The following is a 26,410-nucleotide window of genomic DNA, read 5'->3' on the forward strand; positions in this document are numbered from 1 at the left end:
ACAAGTCCATCTTTTTACACATTTATTCTTCCCTTTTGAAACCACAGGTCGTGAAAGTGTGTTTTTATGTGTCCCTATTCGCCACTGAGCCTTTTAACCAAATAGGTCGCCCTCATCCTCACTAAAGTGCCTGTTGTCATTCAGGTAATCATCGCGACTTTAGCTGCCACAGATACTTTGGATTCTCACTGTCTCCTGCAAAGCTACAGCTCTTCTGAAAACTGCATTTCATACTGAGCTGAATTCTGTATCCTGTGCCGATTTTTGTTAAGTAATAGTTGATGAGACCATTCTTTTTATTAGTTCCCATTCGGTCTCCTCAAATGGGGGAAAGGTGGGGGAGGGGAGGGGAGGGGCCAGAAGAGGGCAGAAGGAGGGAAGAAAATACCTTCCCTGAACTGTACAAGCTAAGCTTCAAACGATATCCTAGGAAAGAAATTAAAGACTTCTTAATTAGTGCAGCAATTAAGCTTTCTTGGTAGCATTTTAATCAGCACAGGCCCTATCAAAGGACAAACAGAACGATTTGCAGGTCTTTGAATTTTAAACAGTCTTATTGATTTCAGCACAATACGTCTTCAGAAAACACAGGGAGAATTTTCTAATATCAGTTACAGTACTTTGAGTTTTGCTTATGCAAATTGAATGAAGGTTAGGAAATATGAAATGGACGAAGAGTACCTTAAATAACAAGAGATGTAAAAACAATAAACGATACAAAAGCTCTCAATGCTAAATTTGCCATGGAGTGAGAATCTCAAACCTTTCTTAAGTTGATCTATGTGCCGTGTTAAATACGATTTGCCTTCTTCATAGCTGGAAAGAATATCTCCAAAAGTACGAAAGAAGATGAAAAAAATGTGTCTTCAGAGGTTTTGCTTCTGGTCTATTTTGTTTTGCAACATTTGACTTTTCTAACCCTATTGTTTGATCTAAGGAGCAAGTTGGGGGGGGGTCCTTGAAAAGGTTGAGAAGCCTGAGGTGGGGGAGGGGAGGAGTACCTTCTAGGTGGAGGAATATGCTCCCCAGCCTCACTTCTAAGGGAAGCGTGTGCTCCGAGCACATGTTACTCTTCAGAAAATTAGAAGTTTGACTGGAAGAAGGGTGGGATTATGGCTTGGTATGCATCACTGCTTCGTTTCCTGTTTGTTGCTCTAGAGTGTGGCAGATTTTGGGTGAGTGATAGTTTGAGGAAATGGAAGGAGAATGGTAAGGTCAGATTCTGGGCATTGGACCTCCCTTTCTATTTGTAGGACTAAAACCGAATGTGTGCATGCAGGCTGGAAACACTACATCATCCGGCATTTTAAAAACACACTGGAGTTTACTAAAGTTAGGAATGGCATTCAAAAATAAATTTGTTTTTTTTTCTTTTAGAGTTTAACACTTTTCATTATTTCAGTTTACTCCTACAATAATTTGACATTTTGAAAAAAATGGAAGTGTTTCTAAACTATATCTTGAAATTTTTGATATATACCAAATCCCTACTTTCAGTTAAGGATAGGCTTAATGAATAAAAACCTAGTGAACCTCCTCATCTCAGCATGTTAAAAAACCACAATGGTTATCTAGGACAAACAACTCTGAAAACTTCACACACCTTTCTAGAAGTTTATAAACTTTTGTGCAATAATTTTCTGAATTAGAAAGCCTCCCAATGCAACTATTTTGCCCTAAAAGTTTAGCATTAAAAAGTATGTCAACAGTGTCACATTTCTTTTTAGAGGTTTCCTGTACCTTTTACACTAAACTTCAAGAAGTTCAATGGATTAAAAAATGATAAAGAGAAATGTGATAATTTCAACACCCAAAGGCAAAAACTCCACCATAAAATTTCTCAACATTCTAACCTGCTACAATAGTTTTTAAAAATCGTTCCAATGGTAGTTCTTTCCTTCACATCCTAAGAAATCTCTAAATGTGTGAAGCCAGGTTCAAAACCCAACTACTCCACATTCCTAGAGATATAATCAACATGCAGACGTGACCTATGCTCAAATCATATGCTGGTCAAACATCCCCCAATAAACACCTTCATGCAACAAGTTAGAGAAGAGAAGAAGGGGGGAGAAACGAAAGCCCGGGCCCCCTCAGGCAGCTCAAAAACACAACCCCTTCTCTCTTTACAAGACAGCCAGGAAACTTAGTTTCTGTTCGCATTATTTACAAACACCTTCTCACTGACAAACCAAAAGAGACGCTCCCAAATATAGCAGTACTTTCCAAATATGACAGAAACCCCATAATTATTGTGTTACTTAAATAACATGCTAGGTCGCTAAAGCCTTGGGTACTAAAGGATAACAGATAGTTGATTACTGTGCAAGACAGGTGAATTAATTAGAGTTTTGGGTAAGAAACATCAGTGTGCTTTTGTATTTCACTTTCTAATCCTCGAGGACGCTTGATCTCTTTGAAATTTCTAGGGATAATAGTAGGCATGTGTGACCAGTCTTTGGGGATGGGGGTGAAAGGGAAGTTCCTTTAAGCCACCTATCTCACGGCAAGAATGTATTTCGAAGTCTACAAGGAAATAAGGAATTCTATTCGGAGCATCCCATTATTCTTAGGCGACTTTCTTCTCGCAACTTGAAAACTGTCCTGAGATTTCTCTATCTTTATATAAATATTTTAATATAGGAAAAGCATTAGCTACATAAGATAGTACGCTTTGCTTACATGTGAATTTTCCTCAGAAAATAATTGCTCAACAGTCTGGGGATGTGTTTCCTTTTGTAAGTGGTTGCACAAACGCTCACGAGGGGGGGGGGGGGGGGGGTGGGGTTGTTTTATCCTAAATCCCTGAAGGTGAAGCTGGCAGCTGAGCCGCTGCTCTTTCAGGCGCCAGGCGACTGCTCAGAACCTTTTTGGGGTGTGTGTGTGTGGGGGGGGGAGCTGTGAGTCTTCGTGGAAAGGCGTGCAATGTAACGGTAGCAACGCCACAGAAGTCTCTCTCTCTCTCTCTCTCTCTCTCTCTCTCTCTCTCTCTCTCTCTCTCTCTCTCTCTCTCTCTCTCTCTCTCTCTCTCTCTCTCTCTCCCTCTCTGGAGCCCAGCTTTTCTAGGGCTTTCCTCCCACCCTTTCTCCCTGTACCCGCCCCCCCCCCCTTCGTCTCGCGCTCTCGGAGTCTGTGCTCCGAGTTCCTGGTTGGATAATTTGGGTTAATACTAGTGAGTGAGGTTTTCGCGGCTTCAAAGGGTATTTCAAGTATCCGGAGCTCCTCCCCTCTGCACCGTGTGACAACAACAACTCGTCCAGCCGGCAGCCTGCACTTTCAGCTCATTTTCTCTCTGTCATTCCCCTCTCAATCTTTGATCAATGTACTTGCCAGGGAGAACCCAAGTCCCTCAACCCTCCTCCTTTTCACCTTCATCCTTAACTTTGTGCTAGAGCGGGACCCACATACCACCAGCCGACCCTCCCGTCCCCCCACCCCCTCCAGAGGAGCCCGCGATCCCAGCCCCGGGAGAGGACTCGCATTTCGACTTGCGGGACACTTTTGTGCGTTTCTCTCTCGAGCGCCTCTCGCGCTCGCCCCTCCTGCGCTCGCTCTTTCTTACCCTCACCTCATTTTCTCCCCTTCTCTCTCTCTTTCTCCAGCCCGGGTTCCTTCCTAGAGTGGTTCTTGTCGCTGCCCCCCTCGATCCTTGTCCCTCTCTCTCTCCCCCTTCCCCTCTGGGGGGTGTGTGGCAACTTTTCCCCCTCGCTTCTCCTCCTTCTGTTTCCCCTTATATGTGACCATGGCAGTGCCGGCGGCTTTGATCCCTCCGACCCAGCTGGTCCCCCCTCAACCCCCGATCTCCACGTCTGCTTCCTCCTCTGGCACCACCACCTCCACCTCCTCGGCGACCTCGTCTCCGACTCCGTCCATCGGACCCCCGGCGTCGTCTGGGCCAACTCTGTTCCGGCCGGAGCCCATCGCCTCTTCTGGTTCTTCTTCGGCGGCGGCCACAGTCACCTCTCCTGGTGGCGGCGGCGGCGGCAGCGGAGGCGGCGGTGGCAGCGGCGGCAACGGAGGCGGCGGCGGGAGCAACTGCAACCCCAGCCTGGCGGCCGGGAGCGGCGGCGGCGGCATTAGCGCTGGCGGCGGCGGCGCCTCCAGCACCCCCATCACCGCGAACACCGGCAGCAGCAGCAGCAGCAGCAGTAGTAGCAGCAGCAGTAGCAGCAGCAGCAGTAGCAGCAGCAGCAGCAGTAGCAGCAGCAGCTGCGGCCCCCTCCCCGGGAAACCTGTGTACTCAACCCCATCCCCAGTGGAAAACACCCCCCAGAATAATGAGTGCAAAATGGTGGATCTGAGGGGGGCCAAAGTGGCTTCCTTCACGGTGGAGGGCTGCGAGCTCATCTGCTTGCCCCAGGCTTTCGACCTGTTTCTGAAGCACTTGGTGGGGGGCTTGCACACCGTCTACACCAAACTGAAGCGGTTGGAGATCACGCCGGTGGTGTGCAATGTGGAACAGGTTCGCATCCTGAGGGGACTGGGGGCCATCCAGCCCGGAGTGAACCGCTGCAAACTCATCTCCAGGAAGGACTTCGAGACCCTCTACAATGACTGCACCAATGCCAGGTAAAGAGCGGAGGGGAACCTCCAGTCGCCGGTCCTTTCCCACCCTCTTCCTATCCCTTCCCTCACTCGGTTCCCAGAGCCGCCCGCTCCTCGCGTCCGCGAGCTGCGCGTCTTGAGGAGCGCGGCCCTCTCCTCTGGGTCCCCAAGGCTAGTCTCCTTCAACCGACCTCCTGGACAAGTTCGCACCGCTCCGTGCCTGCCGGGTCTTCCCGATGCTCCCCAAGGCTTTTGGGCTCGGCTGCCTCGGCTCTTGGGATACATAGAGTGGGGAGCAGGAGGAAGGAGCCTTCCCAGGAGTCGTAACCCTTTCCTGGGTGTGCGGGCGACCGGCACCCTATCTGGGCGCTACTGCCCGCGTGTGCACTCCTGGATCATGGTTCCTCCGGAAGCCTCTGGGCACCTATAGGGGAGGAGGGAGGTCGTAACCCTAAGCCCACGGTGTTCGGAAGCTAGGGGATGTGCTCAAGGGTAGGGGGTACTCTAGAAAGAAAGGAGGGTGGTCTGGCAGCCAAGAGCGGTGCTGAGAAGTCATTAGGGGAACAGTACCTGGGGCTGAAAGAAGAGCAGGGGTGATCTGAGAGTTCACGTTGGGAGTTCAACCCCGAAATCCCAGAGGGAAGCTTGTGTAGGGGAGGGGTCTCCGTGTGCGCGAATGTGTGTGTGTGTGTGTGTGTGTGTGTGTGTGCGCGCGCGCGCGCGCGCGAGCGTGTGTGTGTGTCCCCTGTGTGTGTATGTGTGTGCACGCGCGCATGTGTGTGTCCTCTCTGTCTCTGTCTCTCTCTCTGTCTCTCTCTCTCTCTCTCTCTCTCTCTCTCTCTCTCTCTCTCTCTCTCTCTCTGTGTGTGTGTGTGTGTGTGTGTGTGTGTGTGTGTGTTCGTGTGTGTTTGTTGGTTGAAAGGGGAAAAAAGAGTACGTTTGCCTCGGGGCAGATGTGAGGGCACAAACCCATTTTGTTCTTTAGGCGATGACCTGGTGCCTCAGTCTCTTGGAAGCTGAACTGGATAACTGAAAAAGAAAGAGCACAACTTGCTCACGCTCTTTCCAAAGTGCGATTTTGCCCTAGGATGCTAAGGGCTTGAACACTTTTCTTCTAGTTTTCTTTGATAAAGAAAGCGTGAGCTCAGAGGAGGCCTTGGGACAGTCCCTGACCCAACCAGTTTTATGCTAATGAACGCTCAGTGGGGGAGGATCTACCGAGAGGGGGCGGGAGTGGGGCAACTTGTCAGTTTCGGGGTAGAAATGATCCAGCCGGCTGCTCATAGAGGAAGAAGTTCAGAGGTTCTGGGAAAGAGAGAAGGGAAAGTTGGCGATCTGAAGCAGACACTTGGGAACTTGGCGAAAAGATTCAGAAACAACTTTGATACCTTTAAAACGAGATTAAATACCGAGAGAAAGAAAGCAGGGGCTCTTAGCAGAGCTATGGAAACAGGAGCTGGAAGAGTCAGAAGGCAATAGTTGCCACCTAAAGGAAACCGGGGGTGGAGGGGGGTGTTAAAGCCACCAGCTATTTCTTCTTAGAGACTAGTGTCCTGTAGGGCCTAGGAAGAAAAGGAAGAAGGTTGGCACTCCATCCCCGCCTGACTTAGCTAAAAATTCTTTTCCGTGTTTAATTCTTTTTAAGGATTAAAGATGTCTGGGTCTTGACCTCTTATTTCAACTGAGTGTGTGTGTGTGTGTGTGTGTGAGAGAGAGAGAGAGAGAGAGAGAGAGAGAGAGAGAGAGAGAGAGAGAGAGAGAGAGAGAGAGAGAGAGAGAGAGAGAGAGAGAGAGAGAGAGAGAGAGAGATCCGGCGCGCGCATATGCGCACGCACACATGCTCCTGCTGGATCTAGTGTGTGGCCAGATGGCAGTGGGCATGGGTGGGCATGCTGATCACTAAATGCCATTTAGTCAGATAACTGTCATTCTTGGTTGTCCAGAAGATAAAATATTTGTCCAAAACCCGTTGCAAAAACTATCAGAAGCAAGGCAAAATTTGGTTCTTGAGTTATGAACCATGCAAGGTAAAACTGGAAGTCAATTCAGATACTTCTGTTGTCATACTGACTCCGTGACAAATTAAGACGCTGATTTTCTCTTTGCTAATGAAATGTCTTCTCTTCTCCCAGTCGTCATTGTGTGCTTCTGATGCTAGATCCGTTCACATATGTGCACACACACTCGCACACACACAGTGAGAATTCCTTACAATGGCTATGTGATGTTACACATTCTAAGACTTGAAATGGAAGTTATATAATTGGAGGATAGTCTTGAAGTTACCATTTCTTTTTACTTTCCTTCCTCCTCCTACTCCTTCTGGTCCTCATCCTCTTCTTCTATATTACAGTTTTCCATCTGGGAGGCTCACAGCAGTTCTAGAGTCTTAAACTGCAAGGCCAAATATCAGTTAAACCCAGTGGAACTATTTATCCCTTTTAAAATATCTCATCTGTACCCCAATTATATTTCACTCGGCCTTAATATTTGTGATTGAATGTATTGTTCTCAAGTCCTACTTCAAACTGTTCTTAAGCATGGGAAGTGCTGATGGACTATTGTATCTTGATTTTATATCAACTAAAAAGCCTGCTCAACATAAATATACGGAAATCTTGCAAGTTAACCTGAGAAGGTGTGCGCAGATACCTGCCTAGGTTCTTTGAATTCTGCCACAGGCTAAGGAATGGGAAAATGCATTTGAACTTTCTCTCACCAAATACACAATTTGCATATAGAACATTACTATTTTAATGATAATTAATATGGTTACCCTTTCATTTCTTCATTTTGAAAGCAATAGCCTGAATGCTTTGTATCTTGAACTCGAAAAACTAAATTTGCTTTTTCATTTAAATCCAGTTTATGTTTTGGTGTTAAGATTTTGTTTTTATGAATCGAGATGAGAGTGACTTCTTTACCCAGCTTCTCTCTGTCCTGGGTGTTTAACAGACCAAGGGAAAATTTGCATTGTATCATTGAAAATGTAGAAGTAATAAAATTACCAGTATATGTTTAGCTGTGTGTGGGGGTGATGGGGGCGGAGAGAGAGATCATAGTATTCTCAGCTGCTTACAGGATGTATATCTATTAAGGGCTCTTAGCAATATTTAAATTTCAGGGATGTTAAAGGAAAAAAAACGTTAATAAACTTCTTGAGAGTGACTCAGGAGCAGTAGCTCAGGAGCAGTAGCAAACCTTAAAGTCGATTTAATTTGCTTGGGGCTATTGAATTAGTATGCTCTCTATGAAAATTAGAGTAAATGTTGAGGCCATCTGTCACTACCAATAGGAGATGAAAAAGGCACCATCATCTTTTAGACAGTGAAGCTAAAAAGTATAGGTCTCAGACATGAAAGAAAATGTAAGGAAACACATTTAAAAGTTGTTAAAAGGCAAAGTCTGGCCTTGGTCTGTTTCCTCCAATTATTATTTTAAAACTAAACATTAGTTGTCTGAACTTGGCTGTTGCAACAGAGGTCAGTTAATTAACTGCTAACCATTAAATAACAACAACAAAAAAAGTAATTATGTACATGGTCAAGTCTGTTTGTGTCAGTCCATTGCTTGTTTGTAGATTCGCGTTAAGGTTCGATTTTTCTGTGAATTCGTGTAACAAAAAGTGGCTCTTGTATCATGTTATCTTAATGCTTGCATTCTTATTATTGCCAGAAGATGATTTTGTCTCTGTATCTTGGAAGCCAGACTATGACCAGGCTTTGTGGCCCGAGATTTGCGGAGTTTTTTTTTTTTTTTTTTTTAACTTAAATTGCCTTATGTCTAACCTTTCACAGGCATGCATATATATTCATAAAAGCATTCTTTTACCCTTAAAGCAGATACTATCCATGAACATAAATTGGAATATTTGCCAAGACTTATATGTTTCTGGGTCATATCTGAATATAGTTTTAGTGTAAGAAGCACATTTTTCTCTTAACTTTTTGCTTTATTTTTCTTCTCAGGGATTTTAATAAAGATAGAAAGATGGGGCAGTAGTTACTTAACGTTTTCCTCTTTGCCTGCTTTGCATCCACATGGGACTTTCAATACAAATCCAGATTCACTCACTTCTGATAGATCATCATAACGCTTGGCACAGAGAAATTCAAGAATTATTTCATATGCAGAAACTATGCTTTTGAAGTTTTTGTGTTATGGTAGATTAATGGTTCCTATAAAACCAAGTATCTCATTTTATAACATTTCAAAAAGAAAGCGACATGATTAGATGACCAAGCCATAAAATATGAAAGCTAGTTTGGTTTTGCAACTTATTTCTTTCTGGTTTACAAAAGTTAGACAATGATAGTTTAATAGAAAATATATGAATGAGATATGAGAGCATCACCCTAAGATTGATTGATACTGATCAACTTGTAGTGTAGACTCTTAAGTTTTATAGATATGTAACTAATATTTATTTAATCTGTTTTCTTCCTTGAAATTGAAATTAGTCAATTGAAGTTTAATTAATATTGTGAAAAATGCACATGGTTTTAAATTATTTTACTTTTAGAAAAATACACTTTTGGTAAATGTTGTGATACAATAAACCTGATTTCCACAAATAATATCTTATTTTTAAAGCTTAAAATATTATCTAAAATGAATGGTAGCCCCCATGCCCAGTTTACTTACACAAAATTTAATAAATTTGATATAGATTTTTTAAATCACATCCTTATTAGCGAATGCTTGCTGTTGTCTTTTTTGCTACTGCATTTCATGGGGCTGCATGTAAATTACTGAGACAATATTGGGCGCCCTCTCTTTGCCTCACTTGCCTCCTTCAGTCCCCTGGGATGTGACACCCAATATTGATTAAAGTCTTGGCAGGATTTAAGCATAAATCACTCCTTTCTTTGGCGATTTACTATGTGTGATTCACCAACATACAAAAACAGAATATGCTTTATTGTATCTCATTTGATGTTTAGCTTCTGGAATGTAAGTAGCATTTGCAAATTAGCTTAATGTGCAACCAAGTAGTTGTCATTTGAAGAACACTCTGTGATTGAACTATCAATCAGTACTCTATTTCCTTCTCAAGTTATTTTATTCAATTGTTTCCTACAATTCTCTTTGCCAATCAAGTAAAATAGTTGTTTTAATAACGTTGTATTAGCAGCACAAAATACAGCCTTTGCAAAATCTAGTAGGAAGTGGGTTTTTCACAGGCTGTAGGTTGTCTCCCTTTGAATCTTTGCATGAAGAAAACAGTGTGAAACCTGCCTTCTCAGTAGGTACAGGTGAGTTTACCGCTTTTAATGAAATATTTTGATTGCAAGTATGTTTTAGGCTCTTTGCTACACTTCAAAACTTTGTCTAAATTTTATTTTTCAAAGCTATCATTTTCAGGCTGTCAACACAAAACTGTCACATCAAATTATATGCTTTGGAAATGGCAGGGAATATGAAGTTGTTAAGAACTCTCTGAGTGCTTAAAATGTGGTTCGCTCAAGGTATCATCATTTTATATTTAAATTGTTACAAAAATTATAATGAGATTATCATTGGCTAGCATGTACCAGTTTCTATTCTAAGGTAGATTCTGATTGGTCAGTTTGAGATATTTGTGTATAAGAATAATCACTTATAAGAATGCCCAACTTAAATATTCCAGATAAGACTGCACTTATATTTTCAGCCTTTGAGAAGACATGGAGAGGCTTCTTTATCATAATATTTGTTGTATTCATTGTTGGTCAAAGCCAGAAATGTTCAATTAAAAACAACTTAATTGAGCTTATGGAAGAGTAGTATCAAAGTCTGTTTTCTAAACTGATATATTTACCTCAGGCCTAGCAGAGACTTTCTGCAAACTCAAATCCATAAGATATTAAGATGTATTTACTTTTCTTCTAAATTTTATACTTATTTTTGTGACACAATAGCTAGTTTTTTATAAAGGATTTCTTATTGGCTAATATTTGCTTTTTTAAAGATGTGTTTCATACACAAATGGTTTTGCTAGAAGAGTGTATCCGTTAACAAAATGATATTTTGCAAACTAGGAACATCCAGGATAAGATATTCAGTTTGTTGTAATGAGCTATCATTGACAAAACACTGATTGACAAATCACACACACACACACACACACACACACACACACACACACACACATTTATTTATTCCAAAATGTTCTGATGGTCTGTTAAGTGTGTGTTCATTGTTCCCTAGCTGTAGGCAGTGAATGATTAACTGTATGCGTAAGGGTCTACTTACAAATACACGTCCAATCATATGAGAAAATGATCCAAGTTAGCACATCATCCAAGTCAAGGACTTCAAGCCAGGTGCATTGAAATTGTCATGGTATCCTCTGATGGATTTTTGCATAAGAAGCTACATTCTCAATTTCCCAATTAAGTAATTCATCTTTAGGTTCTTCTAGATTAAATATGAGACTTGTCAATGGATGAATTTTGTTAAGACTGCAATCTTGTTACCTGATCCCAAATGACTTAGAGTTGGTCCAATATTTCAATCTAAGAATTCTTTTATGTTTTTAAACATAGGAGATTTGATTGCAAGTTGTAAAAGTCATTTTTTTTTAAACTAGAAAACTCAGTGTCATTTAATTGGTCTTAATTTTTTTCTTCGGTAATATAATTGTGAGGAAGTATCCTAAACTACACAGCACAGCAAGCAGTGAAAATAATCAGTTACTCTACAAAACAGGTTTAGAGAGCAATGATAAGTGCTAGACAGAGATAGAGAGCATAGGAATCTAAATGAAGCATTCAAAACCCTCGTCGTCTGGGCAGCACCCACATTTCTAGAAAGTTGGTCAATTGAAATAAGCCAGGCACAGAAAGACAAATGGTATATTAGTTAACTGACATATGGAATCTTAAAGGTTGTTCTTAGAAGAGCATGTTAGAGAGGTGCTTGCCAGAAGCTGAGGGCAATATTGGTCAAGGTATACACAGTTTTACCTAGATATGAGGAGTAAGTTCAGGAGAATTTTTGTGCAGTATTGTTTCTATATGTAAACCACTTAAAGTCTAGCAGAGAAATTTGAAGAGTGTATTTGTTGGACAAAGATTTGTCTGATGTACTATTAAAGTACAGTTTTCACTTAGTGAATATTGCAAAAGTCAGGAGGGTACAGGTTGTATTTTATGAGTCACATTGGATAATGAAATCTTTCTTCAGTAGAAGCAAACAAAGTAAATACAAAGTAGGAACAATTCACAATGTTAAATTGTCTTTGGCTTTATATAGCATCAAGTGTTTCTAAACAGTTAGGCTACTTTTTCCATCACAATAGGAAAAAAATAGTCTCACTGTTTTAGCTAGGGCTATCAAATTATATATCAGGAATTTGGCCAGCTGAAAGGCAAGTACTGAATAGAAACAGAAATTTCTGGGGTAAATAATTTAAGTTAAGGATTACTGATCATATCTTAACAGAGTGAATGTTAGTGTTAATCAAGAAGTATTTTATTCACCTGGCATGTGAAATATTTTCCTAAAATCATAAATAATATTCTGAAATTTTATTAACAATTAAGAGACTATACTAATAATAGCATTGTTATTTTAAAGATGTTCCATTGATGTGCCAATCAAGTAAATGACTTGAAGCTGAAACTTTTGAGTTCATTACAGCTATGACAAAATCTGCTGATACTTTCAACTTTATTCTTATTTCACATGTTAAATATTTAAACTTTATTTAACCTTATTCTGAGAAGGGATATTTTTTGAGCTATACACCTGTTAGCTTTACAGACCTTTGAACTTTAAGAAAATGACTTAAACCACTATTATTTTTCATATTGCCAGCCCTATAAGGTTAGATAGTCTTGCATGTACAGCAGGTGTACCAATGAGATATCTATGACGGATATTTGATTTATGTGAATTTTATTCCATTTGATGTCAATGTCCTGATATTGTAAATAGCTATGATATATTTAGATAAAAACCTTTACATATATGTACATGTGCATATTTGCGACCGTTGAACAAAGGCCAGAGGACAAATGACCTATTCTAGAATTTTTCTTAATTTTCTTGCTTATAATTCATCAAAAGCATAAAATATATTTTCAAAACATACTTTAGTTTACACATTTATTTGGCAAAAAATTTGAACTTCATTTTAGAATAAAGAAGAAGTTATTTGCACTTATATATTTTAAATGCTATTAAAATTATAAGGGTACAACACTCTTAGGACAATAGCTAAAACGTAATGCATTTTTAAGTATTTATTTTTATGATGAATAAAATATACTGTTTCTTTTCTATTTAGACTGCACAGATAAGAATTATTTGTATAAATATACATTAAATTATAAGATGAAAAAGTCTAAGCATTTCTTAATAACACTAAATAAATGTGTGCGTTTGTGCTTCAAAGTCTTTGTTGGTATACGTCATTCCTTTTTGGACTTTAGAGAAAGCTTATCTCTAAGAACCAGTGGATACATTGTCAGACAATAACTTCATACCCTGAAGAGAAGTAGCTTCTTTAAAGGCTTTGCCATCAGTGAGCTGAGCTGAGGAGGAGGTCAGTGGGTTAATCTTCGTGTCTACATAAGGAGATGCGTATTACCATTTCTTGCCCCAGACTGTAATTGTCTTTGAAAACACTTGGTAAAGATCCAGATAAATTGAAATCAATCACTTTCTCAATCATTCCATGGCACTTGTCAAGTCATTACACCAGTGGTAAAAGTGCAAGTATGCATACTTTTTTTTTTTGCAAGATAGAAAGATGCTTAATAGAAAAAAAAAAAAACTTGTCCATTTAAATTTTTTAACTTCATCTAAGATTCTAGAATTACAAGCAATACCACCCACAACTGCACATAGTAGATAAACTTTAGGCCTATTTATTATACAGGGAGTTCATCTTTTTAATTGGTTATTCAAATAAAAATAAATACTTGTAGCTTCACATTTCACATCATCTAATATGTTAGAAGGAAAAGTGGCAAGTAACCAAAGTGGCTTCCTAATATTCTACGGCTTGAGAACTCTGATGCCTTTATTCCGACTTCTCAGAATTTACTCACAAGTGATAAGAATAACCAAAGATGATTGCATGTCTGCTTTTCTCTGCTCTTTTTCTTCTTCACACCATTGACAGGACATGCAGATTTGAACTTGTAGCCAGGAACAGCGCTTCCATGCTTAAAATTGCCCAAAGACCCCCAGGGATGGAAGCTTGACCTGCTTTTATGAAACCATAGAATTACATTTATACAAGTTACCCCATGGGAAAACAATGAACTGATCCTAATTCAAACCTTAATATTGGAGCCTTCTGGGTAAAATTTGATTTTTTTTGTAACACCTGTTTGATTACCATATTGGGGAACCTGATATGCTTAGGAAATTTAAAAATATCATCCATTAGTGATTTTTAATTAATGCTGAATACTCAAAAATTTGAAGCTATTTAAGTTTATTTGTTATATAGTGTTGATTATTGGAAATAAAATATGTATTTAAAGTATAATTCCTAGACTTAAGAAACTAAAATTCAAATTTATTTTATTAGAATATGAACAAATTTCTTGTGAATTTAATTTGCCTCAAGCAGTGAGCTAGCCTAAGTGGAACAAAATATTTTATAAAAGGATGTTTTTCTTGCTATAAGTTTCAAGAATAAGGATTTTATACTGGTGTGTTTCATTTTCTTAGTGTCACATTCTAAATGGGTACAATTTTATTTTCTTTTGAGTTGCAATGCCCAAAGGAGTTTCGAAAGGACCTAGTTTTGTCTCCATTAGAAACAACTGAACATGGTTACTAGTCCCTAGAGTGTACAGACAATGTTTGTATTTTAGTTGGCTTTACTTTAGCATATGGAATGGGTTCAACATGGAAATCTGAGGGCAACAATTGGTTCATAGAAAAAGAAAAAGATCAGAAACTCAATTTTTATAGTCTGCTTAGTATCTGGAGTACCCAAATACTTTGTTGCATATTCAAATATGACTAATATATGTGTGATTGGTATGTGTAACCTCACAATCTCTTGTCTCCTGAGGGGATACAGAGAAGTGAAAGTGTGCTTACTCTTAGAATGTTTGACTTCCTATTCACCAACATCTCAATGCTACAACAAGACTACAGGGCACAGAAACACAAATGCTGGGACTAGCAGACCATTTCAGTCATTTCATCAGCAGACTTTGAAGTTTAAGCGATCGCATTTCTTTTCCAATTTAAAATCAAAAAGGAATCTGGGGCATCATTTGCTTCTTTTACATTTTACATTCTTTTACATACATTTGCTTTCTTTTAATATACATAAAGCTGCCTAGATTAGGTTACTTTTCTGTAATGAACCACTTTTGAATAAAAGTATGGAGCTATAGAGATTTCTAATACATAATATGCCATTTATTATCTTCTTCAGCATAGCTCTTGCTCACTAAGGGAACATTATTTGTGATCATAAATACGCATTATTTACTTAATTCTGACTTGTTATGTGACATAGCACATCCATAGGAAGCTAACAACTCTTCATCACCATCTTGATCATAAATACGCATTATTTACTTAATTCTGACTTGTTATGTGACATAGCACATCCACAGGAAGCTAACAACTCTTCATCACCATCTTGATCATAAATACGCATTATTTACTTAATTCTGACTTGTTATGTGACATAGCACATCCATAGGAAGCTAGCAACTCTTCATCACCATCTTGCTGCTTACCATTTGAAAGAAGCTGAAAAATTGCACTAGTGATGGAAACATTTTCTGAAATCACCTTAATTCCATCCTCACAGAATACCAATATCTGGTTCTGTATTTGATTGCGTTTCAGCGTTTTCTTTGGCTGGGTGCATGATTTTAACTATGATGAGGGGAGAAAATAGATGCTAAGTTTGCTGATGTTGAGATTAATATAATACTGGGAAGGCAGCCTATTCTTACTTTGCAGTGCCAGTGATAGGAAGTTTCCCAAACTTTTTTTTTTTTGTCTTTCATGGCTCTCTGAAACTCCATTTTCAATAGTAATGATTGATGATACCCACACAATGTAATCTGAGAAAAACAAAAGGACACCTTTTAAAAATATCTCTCTGTAAAAGTGTACAAAAAGAAAAGAGAGAAAACTTACCTTTCTGGAAAATTCTCTAAAAGTGGAATACTCCTTATAATGCCCAGGCATCTCCATCTATTTAGACTATACATCCTCAGACAGCAAACTAAATTCTATCTCCATAAATATCCTTACCATCTGAACTATCTTTTTAATGATCCCTTTTTTTCCTTCTGGGGAAAGCTTACATGAAATTGTAAAGGAAATAGAAACCCTTTACTATGAAATCTACCTATAAGCATTTAGCCAAGATCAGAACAAACCCTGGGTTTTAAATTTCTGGTGTTGTGATTAGAGTTTCTCAATTACAAAATGTGAAAATATACTTCATTTCTATTAAAGTGTTTTATTCCATGTTTAGGAAATAAAATTAGAATTGTACATTTGATCTGGAGTAAACTTTCATGCTTTTTTGTTTTGGGGAGTGGACGAAATAAGGACCCATGACAGGAATGCTGTTTGTTTTTCACAAAAGTTGTTTGTGATTTCAGGTACCCCTGGGAAATCTCTTGATCAGATTCACATCTGTTCCTGTCAAAGTGGGTGCTAAGATACCGGTCACCCAGCAACCATGTCCAAGAGGGAATTGGGCCGATAATAACTTCAAAAAGGAATGACAGATGCTAGATTAGGATGAAAGACAAAACGCATGAAAAATGAGCTTGTTAGAATCAAAAATTTGTTCAAGCACCTTTATGTAAATTAAATGAATATTGAATATTTGCATGCAGTAATTTCTACTTTTTTACTTGATTATAAAGGGAAGAATAGTGCATTTAAACTCACAAATGCCACTTCTTTCTTTGTCACTAATTAACATACAAAGCAGAATCTCTTTTTAAAAATCAGATTAGCCACCTGGGTTCTTCTGTCCCTACAAAGAATGTGACGGTGCTTTTCTGTGACAGCGGTACTTTCAAAATGACTTAGCTTATCTGTTTTCTCCCCTGATAAACACTCTCCTGTGAGTTACGATTATTTTAGAAGAATATAAATCCCTTTCTTGAGAACGCATTTCAGAAGTAACCTTATCCTGTTGTCCTTGAAATTGCTTAATGTACATTAATAAAAGATCACTCGAGATGAGTTCACACCAAAAGCACAGGCTTCTCATTGACTGGTTAAATAACAATGCCTTTAAGTAAAAGAGAGAGGAATGTTGGACAGAAAAGTGAGCAGATCCCCTCACAATTTAAGATGCTCTTTGATACATTACAGTTTTTCTATTGAACTGTTCACATACTAATCAGAATTTAGTAGGGCTGATAGAATGTAGTGATTGAGAGGAGCTTCTTCTGAGTCTTGGTTTAGTGATGTCTAATGTGGTCACGTAGAGAAATTGATTTTCTTCAGAAATTAATTAATTTTTCATATCGCCTTAAGCTGCAGTTAAAAAGAGTGCATACTTGTCTGTTTTTTCCAGAAATATTGCCTAATCATATTAATACCATTGCCCCAAGGATGAAAAGATAATTGTACAAATGCATTTGGAAATATGTATCACTGAGTATTTATGATTAAATTATGCAAATGAGCCAGCTCTCATCCTTTCCAGACCCAGATTGTCTAATTAGGATTGATATGCTGAATAGATGTTCCAGAATTTGAATACAAGCATGTCCAAGGAGCAGAAAATTGGAAATGACAAGGCTGAAGTCCAAAGAAAAGTGTCTTTCGTTTCTATACTTTGTTAATATGCTGTTAGCAGTTGAGGGCTTTTTCCTCCCTTTGGCTATTTTGAGGTTCCTGTGTACTTATTAGAAACAACTACAGAAAAGGAATTGAGCTTTAGCAGTGGGTATTTTGTTTCTCCTTGGCAACTCTATTTCAAAATAGTAATGTTTTGGTCATTCAAAATTAACATTGGTGGTAAGCTTCGATGTAAACTTACCCTTGAGAAACTTGGATCTAGTGCCCTTTGAACTGGCAGCATTGCTTTAAAGTTAGTTCTCCCAACTTAAGGGGCATAGGAGTGAAGCATTTTCTAAGGATAAGCTTTCTCGAAGCGTGCTTCATCCATCCCTTCATTCATTCACTCATTCCTCCATCCCTACACTTAATCTTGTAGTTGAAGAAAACTATTTAAGAAACAGTTCTGATTAAGGATAAAGCACAGCACTTTAAATGTAACAACGTTTGAATTTGAAGCCCTCAGCAGGCTTTCTCCCTCACTGATTACACTCATTCATCTTAGATGGAGGGGTGGTGGTGAGCAGCTAGGACAGGACGGAACTGTCAGGACTCCAGCCTTTGTTAAGCAGCGGGTAGTCAGTGCTTCTGAACTCGCTGGCTCCTGCTCCCCATCTGCAGGATGATGGATTGCAGTGTTTAATACATTTCAGCTTTTGTCTGTCATAGTGTGGACAGACAGTACTATCAGTGATTTCAATAGTGATTAGGGAACCATTTCAAACTACTCCTATTGGCCAGACAGCTTCCAGGAATGTCTGATGAAACACACTCATTGGCACTCTCACCATGTAAATGAGAAGTCTACGTGGAGACTGCACACACACTGTTTAAAGTGATACAGAAGCTCACTGAAAATCATAGATGATACTCCATTTTAGGATCAAATCTTATATGGTAATATTAAGACTATTTGTGCTAACTAGTCTCAAGTTGAAGATTTTTCGGTATTCTTTATTTAGTGACAGCGTGATGGCAGGAATGCATTCCAGCATTCCACAGACTGTGATGTCAATTGTTTATATGGTCATCATTACAGACCTATTTATCTATATTGGAGGGTAGAAGGAAAGGATTTTGTTAAAGCAATGAGACACGAGCTGGCATGCGCTGTGCTGGTACTTGCTGAGTTGTTGGTTCTTTATAGTTCACAACCCCAGAGGCTGAATACATTTCAACAACCAGAAATCCACTCTGTAATCACTCCATACTCTGCCTGGAGTGTCTCATTCTATTTATAGCACTGGTGTTAAAGAAAAAAAATTAGGTAAAAGGAAAGAAACTATTCATTGAAGTCATTCATAATGCAGGAAAAGTTTTACTTTATGAATGGGGCTAAATAAATGACTCAAATTGGTAAATACTCCATCATTTACCAATTATAATATAATATGATCAGTATAATATAAATGATGTATATTATAGGATGAATTATAAACATGGAGTTTTAACTCACATCCTCAGGGGAAAAAAAAAAAGACCACAATGGTAATCCAGTTAACAGTTTGAAGCAAAAATCTATACAAGAAAACAAATACTTGTTTTTAATTATGTTTATTAAGGAGAAAGAAGAAAATGTTTAGATGGCCAGCAGCAAAATTATGATGAGACTCTCATCATAATTTTGATTCTCTCTCTTTTAGCATCTATTGATTGCCTTTAGCTCTTCATCTAGAGGTGGGGCCATGTGGAATTTCCTCTACGCATGTTTCCAAGCATTAGCCCTGGATTCAGGAACCTGTGAGTGATGCCAGATGCCAGATGTAGTCAGTAGGTTGTATGTATGTGTGCACACATATAGATTGTGAGTCTTTTTATTTGTCTTGCCAGTCTCGCATTTAGTTATACCCAACAATTATAAAATAATTTTAATAATTTGTTTTACTTTAGTCAAAATAAAAAATATATCTGTGATAGAAACTGATTGAGTTTTTCACAAATCTAAATGAATATGTTTGCTGTCTGAAAGGGTTACCCAGGGAAGAATGCTAGAACCCTCTTTAAACTACTGCATCCGTCTCTAGCACCAGTGTGACTCACAGTGCCTGCTTCAACATGGCAGCTCTGGGCTTGATACCTAGTGATGACTCTTTGGTAGATCCATAAATTGGGGGAAATTTGAGTTGGGTTAGCAGGTTCAGGTTCTTATTGCTCAGGAACTTCCTATAATGATCCCACCTCTAATGAGGTGAATTACTACTGCATGAAAGAGGGGAAAAAGGAGTTTTGGCTATCTTAGGTAATAAATCACATTGACTGCCTGGCCGATCAGATCAATTGTGCATAAATTGGTGCCTTAAAGAGTCTTAAAATAAGATTTTACTAGGACCAATCGATTCTTTAGATTGTGTAAAGACATGGTCGCTGCCTGTAGCACGTGGAACATGAGCCTGCAGTCCCGGCACTGCCTTGGGCTGTCACTGCTGAAATGAATGTTGCCAGATCACATGTGAGTGGCTTCCCAGTAGTTTTCATTGTCATTTGAATAGTTCTGTCCTATTTGATTCACTAAGTTAGGTTATCAAGAAAGCTTAATTATTTTTTCTTTTTGTAGTAGTAGGATTTGAACCTAGGACTCAATGCACTCTTGAATAGTACTCTATTACTGAGGTACTTGGCCACATTCCTTTTGCAAATGCATCTCACTAGATTGCAAAAGCTGGACTTGAGCTCATTCTGTAGCTCAGATAGGCCTTCAGTTTTTGACACTTCTGTTTCAGCTTCCTTGTTATTTGGAATTGGAACATACCTGTGTCACCAGGCTTTGTCTATTGTGAATGCTGATGTTGACAAAAGCAGTTTTTGAAAGCCTTAGCAACAAGAATCTTTTTTAGGAATTGTTTTTAATGAGAGTGTCATATTGCTATGAATATTTCAAAGGGGGTATTGCCTTAAATACTCCCCCAAAGTATTTCATTATCACAATAGCTGTGTATATGTGACTTACTTATCCAAAGGCACCTTGCAGTCTTGATTTCATCTTTTGCTTACATCTACTAATTTTTAAGATGTTAGTTTGGCTGACACCAAGCCCCAGACTCAAAGGTAAAGTGGGGACAATACCAACGGCCTTCTACTTACTTCCAAAGTAGGCTGCAAGGAGTGGATGCTATGATTGCTTCTTGGGAGCACTTTAGAAATAATAGTTTTTCAATTTTATCTTAGATTCCCAACTAAAATGTTAGTTCAAAGCATAAAGAAAAAAAATTTGGTTCTTCTTGACACACTGTGAATTTATTTCTAAGGAAATTCCAAATAAATCATATCAAAATACTATGAATTTGATTATTTATAAGTTTGTATCATTTACTAAAATGTTGCTAGTATTAACATTCAAAGATATATTTTAAATGATAGGTTAGAATGTATGGTTGCATCACGTAACTATGAGAGGATTAGCTCCAAGCTGTCAAATGTCTCCTGTACCTGTTGGAACCTTGGATGTCATTTAAAGCTGGCCTGAGCATCCTATGGTAGCTAAATGTCTGATAATTTTTCAAGATAAAGACACAATTTATAATTGTTTATTATTAAGGATCTCTTGACTCCAAATAATAGTTTTCTGTATTCTATTTTTTTTGAAAACAAATTTGAGCTAGGCCTTCAAATATGTTTACCTAAGTTTGGTTTTTTTTTGCAAATATTTAATGGACTCGATATGACAAAAATGTTTTTTCTTTTAAAATACTATTCTGCCTTGGAAGATTTATTACATATTTGTGTTTTTATTAATTATGCAATATACACTCTTTGTTCTCTATTATATTGTGAAACTTATTAGGTTGCTGAAATTGGATCTGAATGATTTTCTTCTTGGCATCTGCCTATAAAAGTTCTACTGTCTAAAACTTTCCAGAGAAGATGGAGAGAAAAGCTTGATACTCAGACATCCCCGTATTCTTTAGGAAGATGAGGCTTGTCAGATGGGTAAAGTTTTGTGACTAACAACTTCCTTGGTTGGATAAGTTCTTCAGTGTCCTCACTCTGGGGAAGTATGGGAAGTAATGTTTATTGCATTGGAATAATTATGCAGGAAAAAATGATGCTATTGCTGTTTCTGAATCTCTCCCTGAAAAGTAAGGAATTATTTGTCATTTTTAAATATAATATTTAGTGTCTTACAAAAGTACTGAGTAATAAGAGATTACCCATGCATGGTATTATTCATAAACTAAGGGAAAAGGTTATGATATTTTACTAATCAAAAGAAACTGATTCAGGTACAATATTTTCATATAATATTTAGCAATGAGTCATATTATTATTATTAATTATTATTATGTTTAATTTGTTTGCATTTTTTAAGTTCTATAGGTAGCCCAAATTGATCTCAAACCCAAAGTTCCATTGTATCATTTTGAGGGTGGCTTTGGGAATTACAACAACTGATACTGAGAAAGTATGCTACGCTTTGATACTCTACAATTTTAACACACATCAGTCAGTTTATCATTGCATTCACTGGTTGCACTGGTTGCTTGACTTTTCCATTGCTGCGCCTACTCCTGTTTTCCACCTTGATTGTCCAGGGCTCTGTTCACTCTTGACTTATAACCCGATTTCATTTTAATCTAGTGATACTAGATGTCATGAAGTCAATTCATGACATCCTCAGGAGTGTGCTCCCTAACATGGTAATTTTAAGCATATCAAGATCACTTAGTTTAATATTCTATTAGTATATCCTCAAGGGAGTCTCAAATTTTTACTTCTTGGAAACTGTTCATTGCTGAAGATTCAGGTGAGGGGACTTCTGTTGAAGGGTGTGAGGAAGAAGCTGTCTGTATTTTTTTCTAGAGGTTTCTGTCTTCATGGAATGTCGCTCCTCTCTTCCTACAAAATTTGATTCTTTGCATTTATGAATGCTTTAGGACAAATATCACAATGTTTTTTAAGTTATACACTTATTTAAATGTACAGAAGAAATGAATCTACCCCATTAAAGCAATAGAAAAACTTGCGTACAGTAAATACATCTTTCCAATTGATCTTGATGAATGAATAAATGAAGCACATCCATTTGGCTCAATATGGTAACAACAAAGAGTGCTTCCATTGGTTCATGGGATAAACCACATCTGAGCTGAACTTCTGTCTTCACTTTCATGTGTCTAATAGGCAGGAAATGTTCCTTCAAGTATTGCAAACCTTGTTGAAGTATGACAGATTTGTAGCATGAAAAACAATTATTTTTAAAAATAAAATAGATGCCTCGAAACATCAGAAACCTTAAATAATCTCAAATAATGTGCAACAGTAAAATAAGGGGAAGAAAAAAATCCGTAATGCACTTATTCTAATGCTTAAGAAATAAAAGCATTTATTTTTCAGAAAATTTGAAATATTATTGAAAATTAAAATTCCCTTCAAGGAAACATCATCTAACCTGAACTTTGATGGCCACCAAATGGATCTTTGGGTTAGAAATGATTTGCAGCTCTTTGTCAATTTTGCTGATATCATCGTAAAGAAAAAAGGTTTAACAATTTAAATTTTAGCATTGAGTAATACATATTAAGTTTTTGCCTTTTCTATCTTCTGTTAGATACCACATTACCCTTTTATGTGCTATCTTCCCCCCTACTCTGGCTTAGAGAGACTCTAATAATTTTGCCCAGGCTGACCTCCCTGTTACAAACTTGTGATATTACTGTTTCAACCCTTACGTCCTTGGTAACAGGTGTGCACCTCCACACTTGGATTTTATTTCTAACTTTGCTTAGGATCACACTTTAATTTCATCTTTCCTCACTGTACCAGGATCCTTTCCAACATTTTTTTTCCTGTGGATTTTTATTTATAATTAGCTTGTAATATTTTTGTGTGTATTTATTTATCTCCAATGTTACAAGCAGTTGTTTGTTTAAGTGAGACATTGATGGTCCCATAAAGAGCACACTCAAGGCTGGCAGCTGTAACTAAACTTACTTTTCACCTACATTTCACAGTTTATTCAGGGTGCGAAGTGTTTCTGTTCAAGCATCATTCCAGTGAACTAAGAAAAGTGGGTATAGCCAGTATCGCTTAAGGTTTGGAGTTTTGTGGGGGAAAAATTAAACCGCAAATTGTTCCTTCATTTTCAAAAATAGTACTTATTTGTTAGAGTTCTGTTTTATGTTGCTACACAGCATGTCTGAAGATTAGATTATCATATAGATGCTGTGTTGTCTGAGAGCCTGAGATACTAGCATACTATGGTATGCTAGCATACTAGGTAAAAAGTAGGTTTAGAAAAATAGATACTGACCAATATTTTTAAATATATTTTGTTTAATATGCTTAGTACAGTTTCAAGTACAAGTATGACTCTATCTTAAACAAAATACATGACTAATCAGCCACTCGTTGAATCAAGCTGGTGATTTCTTGACATCCACAAAGAATGTTGAATTTCAGAAGTTATAACTTCCAGGAAAGGAAAACCGTCCTTTTCTCAATCTCAGAGGTCAAGTGTTATTTTTCTGTTTTGAATTATTTAAAGTTAAATGGTAGTCAATTTTAGAGATCTGCACAGAACGTGGCTTTCTTTGTCGCTGAGTCAGGCTCTAAACCTTTCTTGTGTTTGTTTTAAGCTTGTGATAATAACTACCATTGAAGGATGAAAATATGTGGCTCCAGAAACCGAAAAATAAATGTCACTGAACAAAACTGAAAGCTCCACTCCGTGAATTCATCTCACTTTCTTAGCTGATATTTAGTGTAAAAGCGAATGCTAGCCAGGGCTATAGAGACTCTAGTCCATGATCCATTAGCCCAGTACTTGGTGTTGATGGTGAGGCAATACATGAAGGCAGAAAGCAAACAGAGGAAAGAAGGATCTGGAGTTTCCCAGTTCCTTTCCTATCCATGCCTCCAGTGACCTAATTGTCTACCTTTCGATGCCACGGACTCAGTCTTCCAAAACAGTGTCACTCTTGGGACCTAACTTTTGACACATCCACCTTTGGGGGATGTTTAAGATCCAAAATGTGGCAGTAACTATGAGGTTTGTGCTTTATTTTTGTTTCTGTTGCACTGTTCATGAGCATTTTGGTGCAATGTTGCTAGGGCACTGCAAGTCAGGCCAGTCTAGTTCTCTGTAGTCAGGAATTTCCTAGGCATCTTCTGCTATGAACATTCTGCCTGTCATCGTCCTTTCCTTAGCTGAAGATGAGGGAATGCAAGCAGTCTTTATTTTCATTTCTGCCTAAACTGTCTTTACTTTCTACCTACCCAGGGAAGACTGAGAACTAGAAGTCATAATTACCCTAATTTCTAGTTCAGCTCCTTGCCAAATTCTTACCCCTTCATCTAGTCAACTTATAACTAAATAATTTGTATCATTTCAAATGTGTTTAAATGTTAAGATTATTTTGGATATCATTAAAGTTTTGACACCTAAAAAAACTTAAAGTTTAAAACATTAAGGTAATGCCACAGTAGACTTCTTGACAAACACATATGAGAACAAATGCTTTTGCAAGTTACTATTATGCGATATAATATGATTCAATGGATAGAGACGCAATAATTGAAATGAGAGATGCATTTGATAAATATCAACACCAAAGTTTACCACAAATTAATACATGTTTACATGAACCTTAATATTCTCTCATTTCAAACTTTGATTATTTTTGTTAAAACAACAGCAATCAGATCTTGGATTGTGTGTGTGTATGAAATATTGAAAAGTACTTTTTATCTATGTAACTTATATTTTTATGTATCTAATATGTGACAGCTATTTTTATATATCTTGCATATCTTAGTGAATATAATACACAAAACTCTCAACATTAATCAGCAATATTTTAGCACTCATGGTTGGTGACAATAAATACATCATTAGAGTAATAAATTATAAAATTCTATAATTTAAGAAGGTGTCTAAAATAATACACGGGAAGGGGAGTTTATGCTTAGTGGAGTGCAAGAGCTGAAATCTTAAGACAGTTATCAGAAGGAAAACATTTTCTTGAGAAGTAGCATTTCGGTCAATATTTGAAGGAGATATAGAAAGCCCAAAGGCATTTTGACAGTGATTATTTCTCTTTGCATTTTCTCTGATTTTGGTTCTCAGGTTACTAGAAGAGATGTAGGCAACATGGAAATAACAGAATAGAACATTTCTTTATAGATGAACAGGAGAAGATTCACATTTTCTTTTTCAGAGTTTCTGCTGGATAAAAACAAACAGTTCCAGAACACAACTGGGTTTTGGTGTCTTGCCCCCAGTATCTGACAGTGTCAGGTTTCCAATTTCTCTACTTGAGTGTATTTTATTAAATCATATGCGTAAATAACTCAGCCCAGTTACAGACTTAATAAATACTCATCAATATTAGCTATTAACTTTTTATTTAACAGTTTAATTTTTACTAAATAGTTTATTTAATAGTTTAATTGTTTCTAAAAGCACTGCATTTTTAAGGTCCACCAACTGCTTTCTAAAGGGAAGCATCCCACATTCTATAATGCTGCATTATTCTCCAAGGTCAAAGACCAAAAGGTGGGACTTGGAATCCTTTAGATACGTTCATTATTACGTAATGTCTGACCCAACAATGCTCAGTTACCAAATCCTAAGTCTAAATACCCTGAGTGAAATGTGCATTTAATGAACTGTTCCTTTTTGTAATGTTAAAATATTTTTAGTTTTTAAGTAAAAAAATAGCATGTTGCTGTGATTCTGACTTGCTGAGTTCTCTAGATATAAATGTCCCAATCTATACAAAGACCCTTTCCAGATAAAGCTGATAGTAAAATTTATGCAGACGGTTCTAGGAGGTTACTAAGAATTTAGTTCAGTATGTTTTTAATTTTTTTTTTCCTGAGGAAGTGTTTCTCTCTAACAGCCCTAGTTGTCCTGGAACTTGCTCTGTAGACTAGGCTGGCTTTCGACCTCACTGAGATCCGCCTACCTCTATCTCCCGAGTGCTGGGATTAAAGGTGTGCACCACACCATCACCCGGCTAGTTCAGTATGCTATAAAATAGACTTCTCTTTGTGATGTTTCCTTGGATAGTGAACTGACTTTTAACACTCTTCCATCCTTCCAGGTTGGTATGGATAAGGCAACCATAAACATTTCTGGTCAAATTGG

General features: G+C 37.9%; 1 protein-coding gene across 1 annotated transcript in view; it reads left to right on the forward strand.

Annotated features, from left to right (window-relative positions):
* Positions 1 to 3,742: 3,742 nt before the first annotated feature.
* Positions 3,743 to 26,410, forward strand: part of Dach1 (dachshund family transcription factor 1) — a 364,433-nt gene continuing 341,765 nt past the window's right edge. Inside the window, exon 1 of the mRNA XM_038310234.1 lies at positions 3,743 to 4,569. Coding sequence (XP_038166162.1) covers positions 3,743 to 4,569 — 827 coding nt within the window. The remainder of the gene's footprint in view (positions 4,570 to 26,410) is intronic.

The sequence above is a fragment of the Arvicola amphibius genome, chromosome 13 (genome assembly GCF_903992535.2).
Source record: "Arvicola amphibius chromosome 13, mArvAmp1.2, whole genome shotgun sequence".
Lineage (NCBI taxonomy): Eukaryota > Metazoa > Chordata > Mammalia > Rodentia > Cricetidae > Arvicola > Arvicola amphibius.